A 17,860-nucleotide genomic window follows, 5' to 3' on the forward strand; every position below is an offset into this window, starting at 1 on the left:
GTGCTTATTTTTTGGATGGTAAGTAACAAGGATTTTCATGAACCAAAAATCCAGGCAAACAGTGGAGAAAGAGTTTGCCAAAGTGCAGCAGAAGCTAAATGGTATATTTATTTCATAATATTTTGGATGTTAAAAATTCATTTATGTATATTACAAATACTTAAAACAGCATCAAGAGTGCTATAAAGTTATATGTTACAAATAATTAAAACACTCTTGTTGACAGGGCCTGTTATCCTTGGATTGACGTTTCAGTTTGTAAAGCTTTGACATTTGAAACTGTAGTGGTTGAAGATATCTCTATAGCACTTTTTATGCAAGCATGTAAAGACGAACCTTTTTCCCCATCCACTAGACCCAGTAACCCTTCATTTATGAAATGTAGACCTTGCATAACATCACACTCATCTTTAGTGGGCAGTCTGGATTAAAGGGCATGGTTGGTTATTAATAAAAACTGAATTTGTTGGATGCACATGCCACACTCCTTAGCAGGAAACATGAGTCACCTTGGATACTAAAAGACGCTCTGCTTGTTCGGCTTTTGAGTGAACATGGTGTATATGCCTGAAAAAAGGGCAGTAGGTGCAGATACATGGTTTATTTTGTATACCGAATATATACAAGGTAGGGAAATAGAATTTAAATTTACATCTTTTATGCTTCCATTATGCAGCTCTATCTGCTAAACTGTGCAAAACTTTAGCCAACCCTGATTTATTTATGTTTCACTTGGAAAATAGGAAACAAGTGCAGCAGTTTCTTTAGGATTTATTACTTATTGAAACATGGTCAAACATAAATTGGAATGCAGTATATAAGACAAAAATGAATTTGCATAATTCAAGCAAGTTTGAAAGTCAATATTTGGTTTACGCACCTTTATTTTTCAATATATCCTGAACTCTCTTAGCCAAGCTTCTTGTAATTTCTTTAGGTATTCAGAAGCAGTTGTAAACACTCACTCCTCTACCTCTCTCATCACTCCATTATACGTGTTGTCAGTGATTTTCCGACCAGTTTGGAATAGTTCAGTCTTTCCTTTTGTTCCTTTTGTTTCACTCCCTTAGCTTCTGGATAGCCACCTTTCCACTGACATCATTTCCTATGAGGCTTCAGTGAACATTGGTGGGTGAATGAGCAGAAGAGGGAGATTGATCTCACGTGTCCTGTGTCAGGTCTTTGCTGGATTGTGTCCTATTTCTTATGGACATCACATTTAGATACTGCTCATTTGCTTTTTTTATGCCTGCGCCTTGCCACAGTTTTCAGTTTATAGGTGTTTGGGAAAAACCTCGTTTCATCATGTCTTCTATCAGTCAATCTGAAGAAATCTTTGTAGGAAGTAGACAAGGCAGAAAGGCAGTTTTGAATGCTCACGATCGAATATGACTCTAAGGTGCCATTGTATGTAAAAACAAAGAATGATCCTTTAGTGGAAAACACAGAACAGGTTCAGGAAAGCAACAATGTTTTGGTGCAAACAGAAATGTAATTTCTAAAATAAACTTATAAACTCTAAAATGCCACAATAATATATTTGAGGGTCTCGAAAAGCGCTATATAAATGCAATCCATCATCATTATTATTAATAATAATAATAATATTTAGAAAGACAACACATTTTCTGCAGCCAGGTTTATTTAAGATGGAATGAGGTGAAGTGAAAAGCATTCTTGCGATATAAAGTTATTTTTGAAATCATGGAGGGTCAGTCCTCTGCATGAAAGATGAGAGAAACCACCCAGCTTGTTCATAAAATGCAAAATCCATCATCTGTGATAGTACTGGGGAGCATTAGACCTTACAGCATGGCTAAATTGAATATTACCGTGCAGATGATGGTTTTTTTTTTTCCATTGAAGGCCTTGCTTATTTTAGCAAGATCCTGTCAAACTACATTTTATACATACTGCATTGGCTACAGGAATAAAGCAGCCTGGGTGGTAAACTGGTCTGCCTGACAGACAGGCTTGTCAGGCAGAGAACGTGTTAAACAAGTTGATGTTAAAACAGGTGTTTTCCCACCACCCGATTTTTAACAATTGCTAATTATAAATTTAATAGTGTTTCAGTGATTTGTAAATCACTTATGTCCATTTCAAAACCATTACCTAATCAAGATCATCTCTTTTGGCATTGTGACTGTTGCCTGACCCAGAAGCCCAATGATTGCAGCTAAACACTGACTAATGTACTTGTTATTAATCTCTCTCTCTGCCTCTTGCTTTTCCTGATGATGAATGACCAGGCGACTCTGCTCAAAGTTAGAGCGCTGCTCCAGCATGATTACAGAGCCCCTTATTGGTCTGCCCCTGCACTTGATTAATGCTCTTGCCCTGGCTCTCCACAAATATGCTGACTCTCATCAAGCACTTTCGACATTGAATAGAGTGCATTTTCTTTGGGCTTTCTGTAATCACTGAGGGAAAAATGTAGTCAATGAAAAAAGCAGGTAAACGTAAGTGATAATATAAAGATTGATGCATCAATTGTTTGATTTGACTATGTAGTTGTAAAACATTTTTTGACGTATATTTGGAGAGTGTGGAAGTGAATTTATGTCCGTTTTTCCTGGTCTGAAACTCACAGTTGCAGTTGTATTGAATTATTGGCAATGGCACATTTTGATGGTTCACTTGATCATGCTGAGTGAGATCATTAATCACTAGCTTGAGGTGTCACCAGCTACTATATTATTCCTTATTGACAAAAATCCTATTTTCAAGATCAGTTTAGGGGCCTAAATCATTTTGTATTTAGGTTTCCATGAAACATTTCTGAATACTGACCTCGGTTAAACAAAAATCAGTAGAAATGCGATAACTAGGTAGCTTTAAATTGCAGTAAGTAAGGCAGTGAGTTGGAGAATTGACTTTTAAATATCAACAACTTACAAAAAACAAAAATATGACAACGTGAGAACTGAATAAAAAGAACTGTATGTATTGAATGCATTGAGCTAAATAAAAGGATCAACCTAAATGTCAACGCTAAGTTTTTGATGCGCTAACAAGATCAAACACTCAACTCAGCAGAACAGTGCAAAAAAAATGTTTAGGCTTTGTACATGGATCCCAGATTGAATGTTAATACTATAACATGTGTTTACATTAAACAGAAAGTAGTGATAAAGACAGTCTTTACTAATAGCTAAGTCACCATTTGTGCTTGTTAGTTGGCTCACACAAAGAAGTCCATGTAGATAAATAAATTAGTATTAGCTCTTATTTTATGGCTTTATGAATTATGTGCAATTTCAAAATGTTGCATGTACTGTACTTACACCTTTGGTTCTTGAATAATGAATTTTATACTAATTGATGCTAATAATGAACCAGAGCTAAGAGCAAAGAAATATAGAGAAATATAGTATTGATGTTTGCCAGAAATAATCTTCCTTGCAGCGTCTGGCTTTAAATACCAGGGACTATGTGAAGTTTAAGGGTTAGGGCTAAAGGGAGAAAAACTGAAATACATTTTGATGGTCTTATAGACAGTTTGGTGTAAAATACAATATAAAAACTCCTTTATAGATGAATAACAGAAGAGGTTATTTGCTTTCCCCTTTGAAGTGTGCATCACTTAAAACTACCATGAATATATGTACTGAGAGAGAAATCAGGAAGGCTCTTTAATCTATTTCTGCATCGACACTTTTTGTTGCAGTGTATTGATATGAATGGATGTATCAAACATTCCAGCAACATACTGTATTTTAAATCTTGTGTCATTAAAACTCACATGTGTTTTATTATCAACAGTGGTGGGATATAATCAATTTTCAGTTACTTTACTTGAGTTTATTCTTGTGGAAATTTTTTACTTTTACCTCCTCCATCACTGGAGCTTATCGTACACAAAGGGATGAAAGAGACAAAACTGTTTAACTGATGTATCATTTATAGCGCTACACTAGGGCCAGAATGAATGCAGATGTCTCGAAGTTGTGGTCACAGTACTTCATCATCTTGCTAGTGATAATGAAGAGGACATTTTTATAATTTCAAATGAAATGTTTCTATCACCTTAACAAATATCAGCAAACATACAAACTGTTTGTGTGCAATCTGTCGCACAGTGTGTTGCTAGCTAAAAATACAGCTGCTATATTTCCCTGGGACAGAACGACACATAACTTTACCCAGAGATGGAGAGAGACGTTAGAAAGACAGAACACGAGAGGCAAGAGAGAGTCTGATATGAAGACAGCATAAATACTAAACAATTAGTAGGGGATGTAACATTTACTTACATATTGCTGCCTTCAGTTTATTCACAATGAGCAGTAAACCTCAGAGCAGCAGGAGCACAGGTTAGCTCATCACATTATGCACACAAAAAACTACTGGAGTTACCAACAGAAAATTATTACCTCAGCAAAGGAAGTTATGTTTTTGATAGTGTTTGCCTGTTGATGTGCATGTCATTACGCCTGTAAGCACAGCAGCTCAAAAAATCTTGAATTCTGATAAAAGGCTGAAGAGTGGTATGATGTTAGCAATGGCTTGCATCCACCAAGATCTTCAAGGTCAACTGATTTATTGGTTGAAAATAAAAAAAACCCCTTCTAACTTGTGTGGTGTGTATTGTTACCTTAAAGAAAGTATAAAGATTTAAAATATATCACAAGGTCAATAAATAGATCGATCTGAAGTTCACAGTGATATAGATATAAAAGATATAAAATGACAATAGGTTTGTAGACTGACAACAACAAGTTGGCATGAGTTGCATTTAAAAGATTATAATCATTTAAATACATAACTTTGATACATATATGGTGTTCTATTAGTATTATTTTTTCAAACATTGAAATTAATGCTGCACATGGATTATAGCCACATAAACAATGATACTCAAAATAATGTGAAATATATTCAAAGGAGTTTCAACAGGACAAACACCTGCACTTTGAACTTGTTTTCACTGCATTACAAACTTCCTAAAATATGTTTAAAAGGTACAAATAAATACTTCCCAGAGAGCGAGCCGCTTTGGTAGAGGTGTGTGCTTCCTTATTGCTTCTTATTGTGAGTTGTGTTTTCCTCACACGAAGCCACTACAACTGAAGATACAACAAACCTTGGGTACTCCCTCCTGCTGAATTCCAGTTTAACACTTGACTATAGTCATTTTGCTGTTTAGGCATAGAGGCAAAGTCATCCTCTACAAAGTAAGGCCGAGAAAATTGAGCTGTTGTTTTTTTAATTTTGCTTCACTGGTTGTGTCCTGCATAACAGATTCAAGATGAGTACATTTTTTAAAAATTACAATTTAGATCGGAATAACATTTGTATTCTGATTTACTAATATTACTTTACTGATAATATATTATCCTAAAATGCAGGCTAGCTTTGTAAAAACAAATAAATAGCTGGTAGAAATGTCCTTTAAAGAGATACTTGTTACTTTCTTATTTAGAGTACTTTTAAGAGCCTGTACTATTCACTTTAACTTAACAGAGTATCTGAGTAAAGACTGTCTCTATTTTTGCCACTTTTGTGATGAGAAAATGAGAGTAAAATAATAATAATAACAAAAAGTAACAAAACTCCCACCCACACAGATACACACAGAAAAAAAGAACATGCCATTACCTCTGGCCAAGATTGGCCTTGACTTTGCTTATCTGAGGCAGCACTGCTATTCATGCCCTAATTTGCTTACCCATAAGGAACAAAAATGAATTACTCTATGATTTCGATGCTCGCTCCCAAGGATATCCAAAAGTTATTTGTCACTGTATGAAGGAATACAAGAAATAGAAAAATAATAAGCTGGTTTAAAAAAGAGAAAGACACCTAAAGTGATTTAGGATATTATAGCATGAAAAGGTAAGTTCAAGTTGACACTTACCATGACTGTCACTATATACTGCATATATGTATATGCATATATACAGTGTCTGTGAGCTGAATGACAGTGGTAAAATGGAAAATGGAGACGCATACTTTTAAAAGTCAGAGCTACACTACTTTTCACCACTTTCAACATCAACATGTCTATCATGACTAACTGACTACATCAGTGCCTTCACAAGCACTTAAGGAAAGAACATCAGCAAGAAACCCCAAAAGCTCCCATAGGACTTTGTCCCACAAAAATGTTTTGGATAATGAGCTGCCTGCATAATTCATGACAGTGTGACAGGTTGTTTAGTTTCCAGTGGTTATGAAAACTAATCATAAACTAAATACAGCACATCGACTTATTATTCTAGGGGTTATTTCAAAATTAGTCTTGGAACATGGAAAATAATGTTGGATGGCGAGTGTAAATGGTTGTGATTCTATGTGTAAGGGTTAATGTTTAATACTGTATGTCTTAGATTTAGCCTAATAGAGTACATCTAGAAGTTAACAACAACAGCTTTCATAGTGAGAGGCAGAATGTGCTTTCGAAAAGCAGCTATAGGTGTAATTTCAGGATGTGAAAATGGCACTTTCATAAAGTCACATTACACCTTAACCTAAATCGAACCCCTGTGCTGCAAAGTAAACAAAAGCTAAGCTCCTGCTCTCTCTGAAGTGTTCAATTTCCAACTAAAATTGTGCTTAACCCACCAAGATCTATTCATCATGCAGTAACAGTGGCACTTAAGTCAAGAAAAACAAAATGCACAAAGGAGATAATTGCTTTAAAATAATTGCTTTTCCTCTTGGCTAAATGGAAAGGCTGATCTTTCACGATTCAATTATGAATATTCAGAATCTGATCTGATCAGCATGTGGCAGAAATATGGCTGTAAACATTTTTTGCTCTACAAAAATATCCTCTTTTTTTTTTTACCCCACATCACTGATTATAGCAGTATTTCAAAGTAAATGAAAAACCTGGGCTAATTAATCGAGAAGCATGCTCCCACTTCCGTCAAAATAAGCATGTGTACAATTGCCTTGGGATTTCTGTGCACCTGAGGCAATTTCATAAAGCCTGTGAAAAACAGATTTATGCAGCAATGTATAACATTTGTACTCTGTAATTACTCCAATTTAGAGTTTTTGTATTACAAAACAGTTACTTGAAAATTTGATATCAAAAACAAAACTGCAGAGATGGTTGAAAAAAATCCACCAGTCAGATAAAGTGAACATTTTCTGATGTTTATCAGGTTGTTTTTTTCCATTTATGGGTTGATTTCTGTGGTGCAGTGTTACCTGTGACACTTTCAGCATACAATATATGATACGGCTATAGGAGTTTGAGAAATGCTAGAGTGATCAGACACTTTTTTTATAAGATTAAATGGCTTTTTACAATATTGATGTCATACACATGCATAAGACAAAACAATTATTCAAATGTAAAGCTTCTGAAATTATATAATTAAAAAACAACCAAACAAAAAAAACTTCCTTTTGCAGTGAACTCTGCTGCATTAGCTAATTTTTTTAGTTGGCCATGATACCTTATCAGAGCAACTGAACTGCCACAACAAATTGAGTTTGTAGACCCGTTATCTATACACAGTAAAAATGAAAATAAGCTATTTTAATCTGAGTAAAGTTTTACAATTTAATCATTTAATTTAATAATTTATTAATAATTTTAATACATTTATAATTTAAAATGGCTCAAATAAAAACATTTACCACTGGCAACAAACATAATTTTGTCAGTCAAACAAACTTTCCTACATAGTTGCCCTGATATACTTTTTCAAAGCTGTGTAACAAAGACTTGTAAATTGTAGCCACCGAAGAATAACTTTCCCTTGAGGGTTAGGGTTAAGGTTAGAATTAGCATCATGCATGTGTGCTTCCTTTCAAGTGTACATGTATGTATATGCACTTGCAAGCATCTGCACAGACAGCACACTAACACAATGCTAGCCAAGAAGCCAGGGTGACGTTGTTAGTGAAACCTGAGCTGACGTACACATTTTCACCAGCCTAGCATGCTTTAACTACTTATCAGAGGTTCCACATTGGTGTCATATTATGAGATGATGGAACCAAAATGTGAACTGCAGACATTTTAGTTTCACAATCGTCAAAAGCATAAGAACCCGGTGTGTGAAGTGACAAATGTTACTTCAAATGTTTTGAATGGCTAAGGGATCATGAATACTAAAGATGTGATATTTGATTTTATTTAAATTCATTTTGATAAGCAAATTGAAGCTCAGAAGGGGTTCAAATGTGTTCAAGAATTATCCAACCATCCATTCTCTCCCACTTATCCATTTCAGGGTGATGATGCTGGAGCCTATCCCACCTACCTGTCCCACCCTCGACAGCTTGCCAGCCTGTGACAGGTAATCGAGAATTAATTCAACAATACTATATAACTACATACTGTATGCTTAATTTAGGTGTGTCGTACTTGAACTGTACTTTACATGTTTAGATCATTTGAAAGAAGGAAGGGGATATTCCAAAGACAGCGAGTATAGCGGTACAGGCCAGGTACACAGAGAGACGCGGGAGCCGAATAGAAATGCAAGTGTTTTGGGAAAAAGTGAAGAAACAAGTGAAAATGTAAAATGAGTGCAGAATTGTTTCATCAGTCAACCAGGGGATTTGCAACAAAAGTACCTACGTGGATACTTCATGTCAAGTAAACCAAAACGTATCGGTCTGAAAAAAATGCTGTGGCTCCAAAGCATTCTTAATATCTTCCAGCTGTACATTTTTGGTAGTGCGCCCGGTTGTTTCAGTTGCTGGACACAACTTGTTATTGAGTCAGACTGACCTGATCTCCCCTGGATCTTCCGTAACCAACACGTCTGTCTTACAGCTGGCAATGGGGTTGATTGACAGTTCCACCGGTGGCACAACAAAGCTTTTGCTGACAGGCAGCCACAGCCCTTGGCCCAGACTGTAGAATGATCTGTGTTGGCATGATCACAAGACATAAATGCCAGTTGCATTACCATCACATAACCACAATTTGTTTTACACAAAAGCACACACTGTGTGCAAACACAGCAGTATTTGCAGATAGAAAAACATACAAAAGATTCTATGAAAACAACAATGAAACAATGAAACAACAATGAAAAACATATGTTTAAAATATGAGATGTGTGGTGAGGGTCTCACATGTAGAATTTGAAGTATGTTTAATACGGATCATGGGCAATTTCTCAGTTATTTGCATCATTTATTATGTGATAGAATAGAAGAATAAAACATATAAAGATATTTGAACACATATTAAAAAAAGTCTTGTAATTTTCTTTTCCTTTTTTAAATAATTATTGTAAGAAGAAAGTTAACTATGAAGACTATGTGTGACTATATGCTATAGTCAAGTAAACCTTTTTAGTGAACAAGAAAATAAGTTCAAGCTTATAGTGATAATACTGTTTCAACACTGCTTAACATATTTTCTCCTCCTTCAATGTAAGTCCAGTTCATTGCTTATGAATGCAGTTTATATGACCTGGTCAGGGTGTTATGAATATAATCTGATTTTGCCAGAGACCTTTCTTATGAGTGAAGATTAATAGCCATAACAGGCAACCCTGCAGACATGTTTCCGGGGAAAACACAACATCAGATATGATAATAGCAGAGCACATTTTAGCTTTGCATAATGCACTCAAATGCATCTGGACAGGTACTGTAGGCCACAAAATCCCAGAAAAACAGGGCCTGTCAAGAAGGTTCGCATTATGTATTTGCTATCAATCTCTCGTTTTACTTCGCATAAAATATATTATTGAATTTCTTCATCATTTGCCACCATCTTTACTTTATTTAACTTTATTCCCAGTTAAATATTGCTGACCTACAACCCTTACAACCTGGCAAACATGAATGGGTACAAGGTCTGGGCGGCTGTAACTTAGGGCGTAGAGCAGGTCATCTACCAATTGGAAGATTGGTGGTTTGATCCCTGGCTGTTCCAGTTTGCATGCCAAAGTATCCTTTGGCATTGAAAAAAGGTGGTCTCTAATGTGTTCATCAGTGTGAACGTGTGTGAACGTGTGTGAACGTCAGACAGATTGCACTTTGGCACAGAACAAAAGTGCTTGTATTAATATGGGAAAATGAGGTAAATTGATTAAAGCGCTTTGAATGTTCCAGTAGAGTAGAAAAGCACTACATAAGAACCTGTCCATTTACTATTTCCATACTTTTCTTTCATATGGATCATAGTTCCAAACATTAACATGGAAAACCATCAACTTGTACAAAACACAGCTGTCAATATATTGACTAAAATAACAAATTTCAGTTCTTAAAGACATTTGTTATGGGGCCCTCATGTCTTCATATCACAAGGTGCTTATTTTTTCATTGTTCCTTTTCAAGGAAAATGTAAGCAGCAACCCTGGTTTCCTATAAAACTCCCCATCTGTGAAAGCACTTGGTTTAGCTCGTCTATTCACTGTCATAAGACTGTCCAGCTGAAGAGCATTAGAGTCTTTTCTCCTCCTCCCCAGAACAGCATTGCTAGAAAACTGCTTCATCTTTACTCACTTTGTTGACTATCTGTATCAGCATGTTCACGGCTGAATCTATTTGTGTTCTGCAGCTGTATGTGTATGTGGTGTCCTTCGTCTTTCTTCTCTCGCAGACTCTCGGCTGACACAGTGCTTAATCTATAAAAGTTTAGTTGCTGCTTTTGTGTGCTAGTGATGCCCGAGTCCTATCTCCAACTTGAAACAGGGTTTTGCTTGGTATTTTGCCTTTAGCGCCTCATTTCTTACAGTGGACTCACAGTGGCTGGCAAACGCTGCAAGGTCATTGTGATAAGGAGTGAGATAACTGTGACAAAGAGCTGTTCCTACCTACGTATTGGAAGGGTAGAGAGCATGAAACCGAGAAAGATTTCACAAAATCAAAAGTTTAAACATTCCATGCTTTAGTTACACAGTTAAGCAAAACTAAAGGGAAAATTGACCACATTGACCAGATTTTTCTTTTAAATCTCTATAATCAGGTTTACCCTGAGATTTTCATTTTTACACTTCTTGGGGAAAAAAAGAAATAACACAATGACACCATCAAGGATGAGAAGTGTAACAAAAATGCCAGTAAAAGTATTTTAAAGGAATCCAATCAGGCCTGGTCCTTGGGCTATTCTCTACACACTCAGAGAGATCCACCATGGGGTGTACTTGTGTGTCCATTTGCCTTTGTCTATGTGCATCTGTCAGGTGCTCATCTCCATGCTCTGTCACACTCATGCACACATATACAAGATGACACAAGAAATGCCACTTTCATTCCATTGTGTGTCCACAGAGTCCACAGATGGCCAGCACAAGTCAAGCGCTGAGGAGGTGCACCAGAAGGGTCTTACCTGAAGATTCTCTCCGGGGCCTGTTCTCCTGTAACTAGGTCATACCCTTTCTCCAAGTTAGCATATGGCCATGGACTTGACAGGGGAAAGACGATAAAGGAATGCATGATCAAAGACAGTGATTTATCAGCATTTTTAAAATAATCTAACAGATGTTTTTATGTAATTCCATCAAGTCTTCTCATTTATATTGTTGTTTTTCATGCACAAAGCCTTTTAGTTCAGCATTTTAAGTACTTCAAAGTGTATATAATATTATGTATAAAACATATCTGAATACAAAAACTGAAAAACTGTCATTTAATTAACATTTCTGTCTGCTGTACAAGACTATACTGTGTCTGCTGCTACTCTTAAAAAAAGAAAAAGCAATGGGCATTTGATTGGTTACTGGACTGAATCCAGGGGATGACAGGTGCTGGTGAGTAACAATGTGAGACCAATGATGGGTTAGGCCAGCTAAGTGTCAAACAAGGTCAGAGTCAGAGGGATCATTTCAGTGCCTGTCAAGCACTCTTCAGTGACTTTACTTCTTTCCCATTCATGCATTTCATCTCAGCCCTCCACTCCTGTTTTTTTGTTTTTTTGTCAATAACGTCGATTCTCATTTCTAATTTCTTCAACCTATACACCCGATTCCCTTTAAAAAGACTACTTCTTCAAGCCTGTATTGGTAGAAGTGTATGTTTTATCATATTAACTACAAACTGCTATTTTCCAAACCATGTAGGAAGCGTTCTAAGTTTCTTTTCATTTTAATACTGAGATGATCATCCTGCAGAGAACTGCAAATCCATCACAGTGAACAGCTCACCTTTATTTTAGATAAAGTTAATATAGTGCAATGATGTGGTTGTACTACCGGCTCTGAAGTCATGCGTAAGGTTGTAAAGTACAAGTGAATCTCTATATATTAGTGGAATAACTACACACAACACAACTTACCCTTCGTTGCGACTCCAGTCGCTGCGCACACAGAGATGCTTATGAACGGGATCAGGGGAATAACCCTCATGACAGCTACATTCTCCTGCCGTACAGAGAAAAACAAACATGCACAGTGGCAGATATTTATCTATCACCCTGATCTCTTCATTTATTAGAGATGTACCAAACTAAATGTTACATGATGTAAAACCTAATTCTTTTCAGGCAAATATTGTACCTAGATTTATTTCTGTCATGTTGATTGTGCAGTAATTGCCATATTCACTACTGTTTTACTTCCAGATTACAATTCAATACTTCAGTTGTATATATTTAACACCAGTTCATGCCTGTAGCCGTCTCAAGATGCTTTATACTGAAAGGAAAAGACTTTACACCATTAGAGAGAGAACATAATTAAAATATTCTTTATAATCAGTTTTCTATGTGAATGGCTTGGTTGTCAAGGGGAAAGTGGAGCTAGAAAATAATAGCATATGGAGACAACCACAGCAACAACAACAAAAAAGACAACATATAAACAGCAGGAGAAATTCGACAATTAATGATATGTAATACTGTCATATCAATAATATTCAGGTATAAAAAGTGGGAACTAAAAGAGAAGCTCACAGTGGATGATCCCAAATCTCCAAGGGTGAGTTCAGGGTCACCTGATCTAGCCTTAACTATAGAAAAAGGGAACCAAAAGAAAGTTTAAAGCCTCATCTTCAATGGACAGAGGGCATCTGTCTCAGGACCCCTAGCTGTGAGCCAGCTGAACAGTAGAGGATTTATACATCGGGGAAACCAAACCACCTCTGGCTAAGCGGATGGCACAACACAGAAGAGCTACCTCGTCAGGCCAGGACTCTGCAGTCTATTTACACCTACAGGCCAGTGGACACTCTTTCAATGAGGAGGATGTACACATCCTGGACAGGGAGGAACGTTGGTTTGAGCGCAGAGTCAAGGAGGCCATTTACGTGAAAAGGGAAAGACCATCTCTGAATCGAGGAGGGGGCCTAAGGGTACATCTTTCGCCATCTTACAATGCTGTGGTTGCAGCCATTCCCCAACTCTCTCTGAATGGTACTCATGGCCATTGATCAGTGGTCTTTGATCAGTGGGTTTTGGTCAGTGGTTGTTGATCAATGGTCATGAGAATTTGCACAATTAAGATTAAGGAACTGACCTCCCAGCCCATTGTTCCTTCAGTGGGCTGGTTTCAGTCATTATGCAAATGTACTGTTTATAAGATTGGGGAAACCTGCAGTCAGCTGAGACTGAAGAAGTCACTTGGATGAGTGACGAAACGTTTCTCCCACAAAACGCTCCGTCCAGATGAACAGAATCAACTTTTGGAGATTTACTTTCCTGGATGATTGAGCATGCATCAAGACATAATCTAAAATAAATTGATCATATTTAAAAATGAACCATTAATTTATCTGAGTTATCTGAACAGTCTTTTACAGATGCGGTTTGTAGACATGGTGATGCTGAGAGAGATCAATAGGAGTGAATGAGTTTAAATTAAAATTTGCAGTTTATAAAGCTGCTGTACTTGATGATGCCTTTGCGAGTATGAGTAAAACTTTATTTGTAAAGAAGTTAACAAAATCATTACCATGGAAAAGAACATACAAGGTTCAACAGAGCTATGGCTCTTTGTCAGAGTGGCTATGAACCTTGGGTCGTTTTTCTTTTCTTCTATCAATGATGAATAGTAGCTAGTATGAGCCTCACAGTGGGCATTTTTAAAAAAATAAATTAATCAACTCTTTCCAGGCTAGGTAAATTTCCTATAAATTAGTGAAACGCCACTTCCTTTCCAGCTTGTGGGTTTTTAAATCGTTCCAATAACTCAAACTTGTCTGATATGTTGCTTTATTTTGCAGAGGCACCTTTGCTGTGAGGCTGCAGCACTATAACCATGGCACATTGTATTTTATCTATCTATCTATCTATCTCTCTCTCCCTCCATCCCTCTCTCCATCCATCTATCCATCTCTCCATCCCTCCCTTGGTTGCATTAAGTAAATTATACAATATGACTGTTATCAGTGCATCTCCTTTCAAACAGCTGAAGTCTCAGTCAGCATTGAAAAGACAAAGCAGTAACATACATGTGATTAGTTACACATGCGCTGATCAGTGTCATGAATTCCACTGAGAATCTGACAACTGGCTTTCTGTTTTCTCCCAATATTAGGACAAATCTTTCATCATCCTCAACTAAGGCATTTTTATCCTGGCTTCTCTACAGCTGGTGGGACAGATTGCACTGCAGAACAAACAGAGACGTTCAGACAGGGCTACAGCAGCTTTTTGCTGGTGCATAGCAGTTTAGGATTTACATTTCTGATGCTGCTTTCCTTGAGTAACCCCTTATTTTCAATATTGAAATTTCCTCATCAGATCAGTCACAGTGGGTAATTAGTATTTCGATGTGATCTTTATGCTGCCTAGTATAATAAATAAAATAGAGGCAAGTGCATTTTAAGTGATTGTATACATTTGTGAGATTTTGCCAAGGATGGCTTCTATAACCGTTGCATTGAAGTGCTCCCAGAATAAGTGCTTTTTGTTGACCTGTACAGAGGGATAACCCTGGAAAAATGTGTAATGGCCACCCTGTCTAGGCCATTCAAATTTTATCACTTAACGTTTAATAATTCATTGGTTGAAATTATAGTCTTGAGACTGACTCAAGGAGTGATGCACCATCAAGATTCTGTCAAAGAGTAGCTTTCAGTGTGGCCTTGCTAAATGAAAAACTAAAGCTCTCGAAATGGTTCCATTTTTTAAAGTAGTAGTAAAATATCACAACATTCATCCAGCCATTTCATATAAAAGATCAATGAACAGCATAGAGTTTAATTAATCCAATCCAAGACTTTAGAGTGCTGTGAAAAAGTATTTACCCCTTCCTGATGTCTTATTTTTGCATATTTGTCACACTGAAATGTTTTGGATCACATAGGACCAAATAGGTTTGGTCCTATGTGTAATTATGCAGTTATTAAAAGTGTTTAACCTCTTTTTTTGGAAAGCTGAGTTAAATTTTACTAGTCACACACAACCAGACATGTTAAATCAAGAAATCACTGTCAGACAATGTGAAGTAGTCTAAAAGATCCCAAAAAGCAACATACTATACAACAAAGTCATTTATATCTATCACTTTGAAAAGAGTTACTAAGCCACTTCTAAGGCTTTATGACTAGCAACTGTCCACAAATGGAGAAAATCTGGAACAGTGTTTGCAGCCTGCTACTGCTAACATAAAACTCAGCATTTCATAAAAAGAACAACAATATCAACTGTCAAAATGGTGGTGGTAGGGTGATGGTTTGGGGCTACTTTGCTGCTTCAGGACCTGGTTGACTTGCCGTAATAGAGAGAACCATGAATTCCTTCTTTGAGTTCTCTACCAGAAATTCCTGAAGGAGTATGTCCGCCCATCAGTTAATGGCCTAAGGCTCAATTACAATTGGGTTATACAGCAGGACACAGCAGCAAGTGTGACTGCAGTTCTTGCTACCAAGAGTGGCAAAACCACTTATTAGGTTTAGGGCTAAATTACTTTTCCCACATAGGTCAAGGTAGGTTTTGATGAGTTTTGGTGAATTAATTCATCTTTTCAAATCTGCATTTTATAATTAATTTTTTTATATTAGTCTAACATTAAAGACTGTTTGATGATCTGAAACGTATGAAGAAAATTAGAAAAGGCAAAAATACTTTTTTATATCACTGTCTTTTTAATAACTTGTGATATTCCTTTCTGTCCAGATTGCCACATTCTTTAACTGCGGTCTTCCAACACAGCCTTTTTAAACGGGGATGTATTGGGAAAGAAATTCAGAAAACAATATGCTCTCATGCACAACCCAAACGGCAGGCGGATAAAGAGGATCAGTAAGGGACAGGCAGGCCTTTATGGACTTTTTGGCAGTAAACCAGCTAATCAGATTTTGTCCCAGTACACCTGATGGCCAGTGCGCCACTAGCTATGGACAAATACTGCTCACAAATGCAATTTTTGATTTTACACTTTTGGCAGGATTGTAGTCTTTATGAGCTGGTATATCAAAACACCATGGTTGGTTTTGTTACACTAAACTACATTAAAGTCAGGGAAATATTAAGGTTTGTGTTAAAATTACTACTCTGCCACTAAAGCTCATCGAATGTGGTCCTTCATTTTTGGCAAACAGATATCCTTTTCATGTTGCACACACACACACACACACACACACACACACACACACACACACACACACACACACTTCACGTTCCCATTGCTAGTCTTCACATACATATTTAACCTAGTTATACTGCATTCCTTCAGACTGCCAGAGGCTGCGCTTAGAAAAATCAATCTTGTGCATAAGCAGTCACATCACATGTTACCACACATGTTGGTAAGGTACCCTTATTATTATATTATTTTCTTTCTCCTTGAAGTCTGGTAGGAACTGGGAACATTTCCATTATTATGTTAGTGCCAGAGTAGCAACAGTGATGCAACCTGAATTATTTGTTTTGTTGCATATATCAGCAAAAATGCAATAGAAGCAAAACACCATCGATTTTAGAATCTGGTGTTGTTAAATACTGTAGTCCAGTTGTGTTTGTGTTTAGAAGATACCTCATTTTACTTTATTTCATTTTTACAAAATAGAAAACTACGTAATACTTAAATTGCTGGAGCTCTGTTGCTGAGTGAACTGGCTGAGTGTGTCTAGACTCTAGCCGCTAGCTGAACGCTTCACTTGCACTGTGTCATGTAATAGAGTTTAGGGCTTACATCACAGTTAGAATTTGGCCACATTTCCCACTGATGCCAACTCAATGGACTTTCTCTTTGAATAGAATAAATAAACAGATAAAAGCAACAACAACAAATATATCTACTCTTATAGTTAATTTTATATTGAAAGTGATATGATGTGATTCATATGAAGCAAGATGTCACAGATTTCTATAGTTAGATTTTTTTAACCACATATCCAGAGATTCAGAGAGAGAAATGGTCACACTGTTTTTAGTTCATGATTCTAAACTTTAATTATCCTACAGTCATTTTGGACAGTTTATTTGACATGGTCCTATCTTGCTCAAATTGTATAATCTTTCTGTTTCTACATCAGCATTCGTACTGAAGAAGAAATACAGCTGAACCCATTTGGTTAAAATTGATGATAAATTACTATAATTAAGAGAGTTAGTATTTGAGTACATGAGTGATTTGTGCATCTTGCTAACAGCAATTACAAATGTAATGTTTTGCTTTGATTTACATGTTTGTTTGAAATGGCTCCCGATGACAGATATTTGGACCTAATAATAACTGTGGAGACAACACGGCTCTTTGTAAATAGCTATTTCTGAGAGGAATCAAATCGAAGTCACGAATTGGACGTTTTTTTCCTTTAGCTTCGGATTTAATTAGAAGGCGAAAGCAAAACTCTCTCCCCTATTTTATCTTGGCTATGGTAATATTTCTTGTCTTGCCAGTGTATTATTCAATAATGACAATAATAATAAAACAATAATAATAATAACAACAACATGCATTTTTGCTCAGTACATGCCCCCTCAGTCAGTATCACCTGAATCAGATATTAGAGAAACTGGTTTGTGCTGGTTATAACTAGACATTCC

The 17,860-nt window shown here is 36.6% G+C and overlaps 1 protein-coding gene across 1 annotated transcript in view; it reads right to left on the bottom strand.

Moving 5' to 3' along the window:
* astn2 (astrotactin 2) overlaps nucleotides 1-17,860 on the bottom strand; it is a 297,382-nt gene that overhangs the window by 123,989 nt on the left and 155,533 nt on the right. The window contains exons 8-10 of the mRNA XM_085359806.1: nucleotides 12,206-12,290; nucleotides 11,261-11,335; nucleotides 8,699-8,836 (exon numbers count right to left, since the gene is read on the bottom strand). Of these exons, the coding sequence (XP_085215932.1) occupies nucleotides 8,699-8,836; nucleotides 11,261-11,335; nucleotides 12,206-12,290 (298 nt within the window). The remainder of the gene's footprint in view (nucleotides 1-8,698; nucleotides 8,837-11,260; nucleotides 11,336-12,205; nucleotides 12,291-17,860) is intronic.

This window comes from Diplotaxodon limnothrissa, linkage group LG7, assembly GCF_057381915.1.
Source record: "Diplotaxodon limnothrissa isolate DT_005_m linkage group LG7, D_limnothrissa_male_GT1.1, whole genome shotgun sequence".
Taxonomy (NCBI): Eukaryota; Metazoa; Chordata; class Actinopteri; order Cichliformes; family Cichlidae; genus Diplotaxodon; species Diplotaxodon limnothrissa.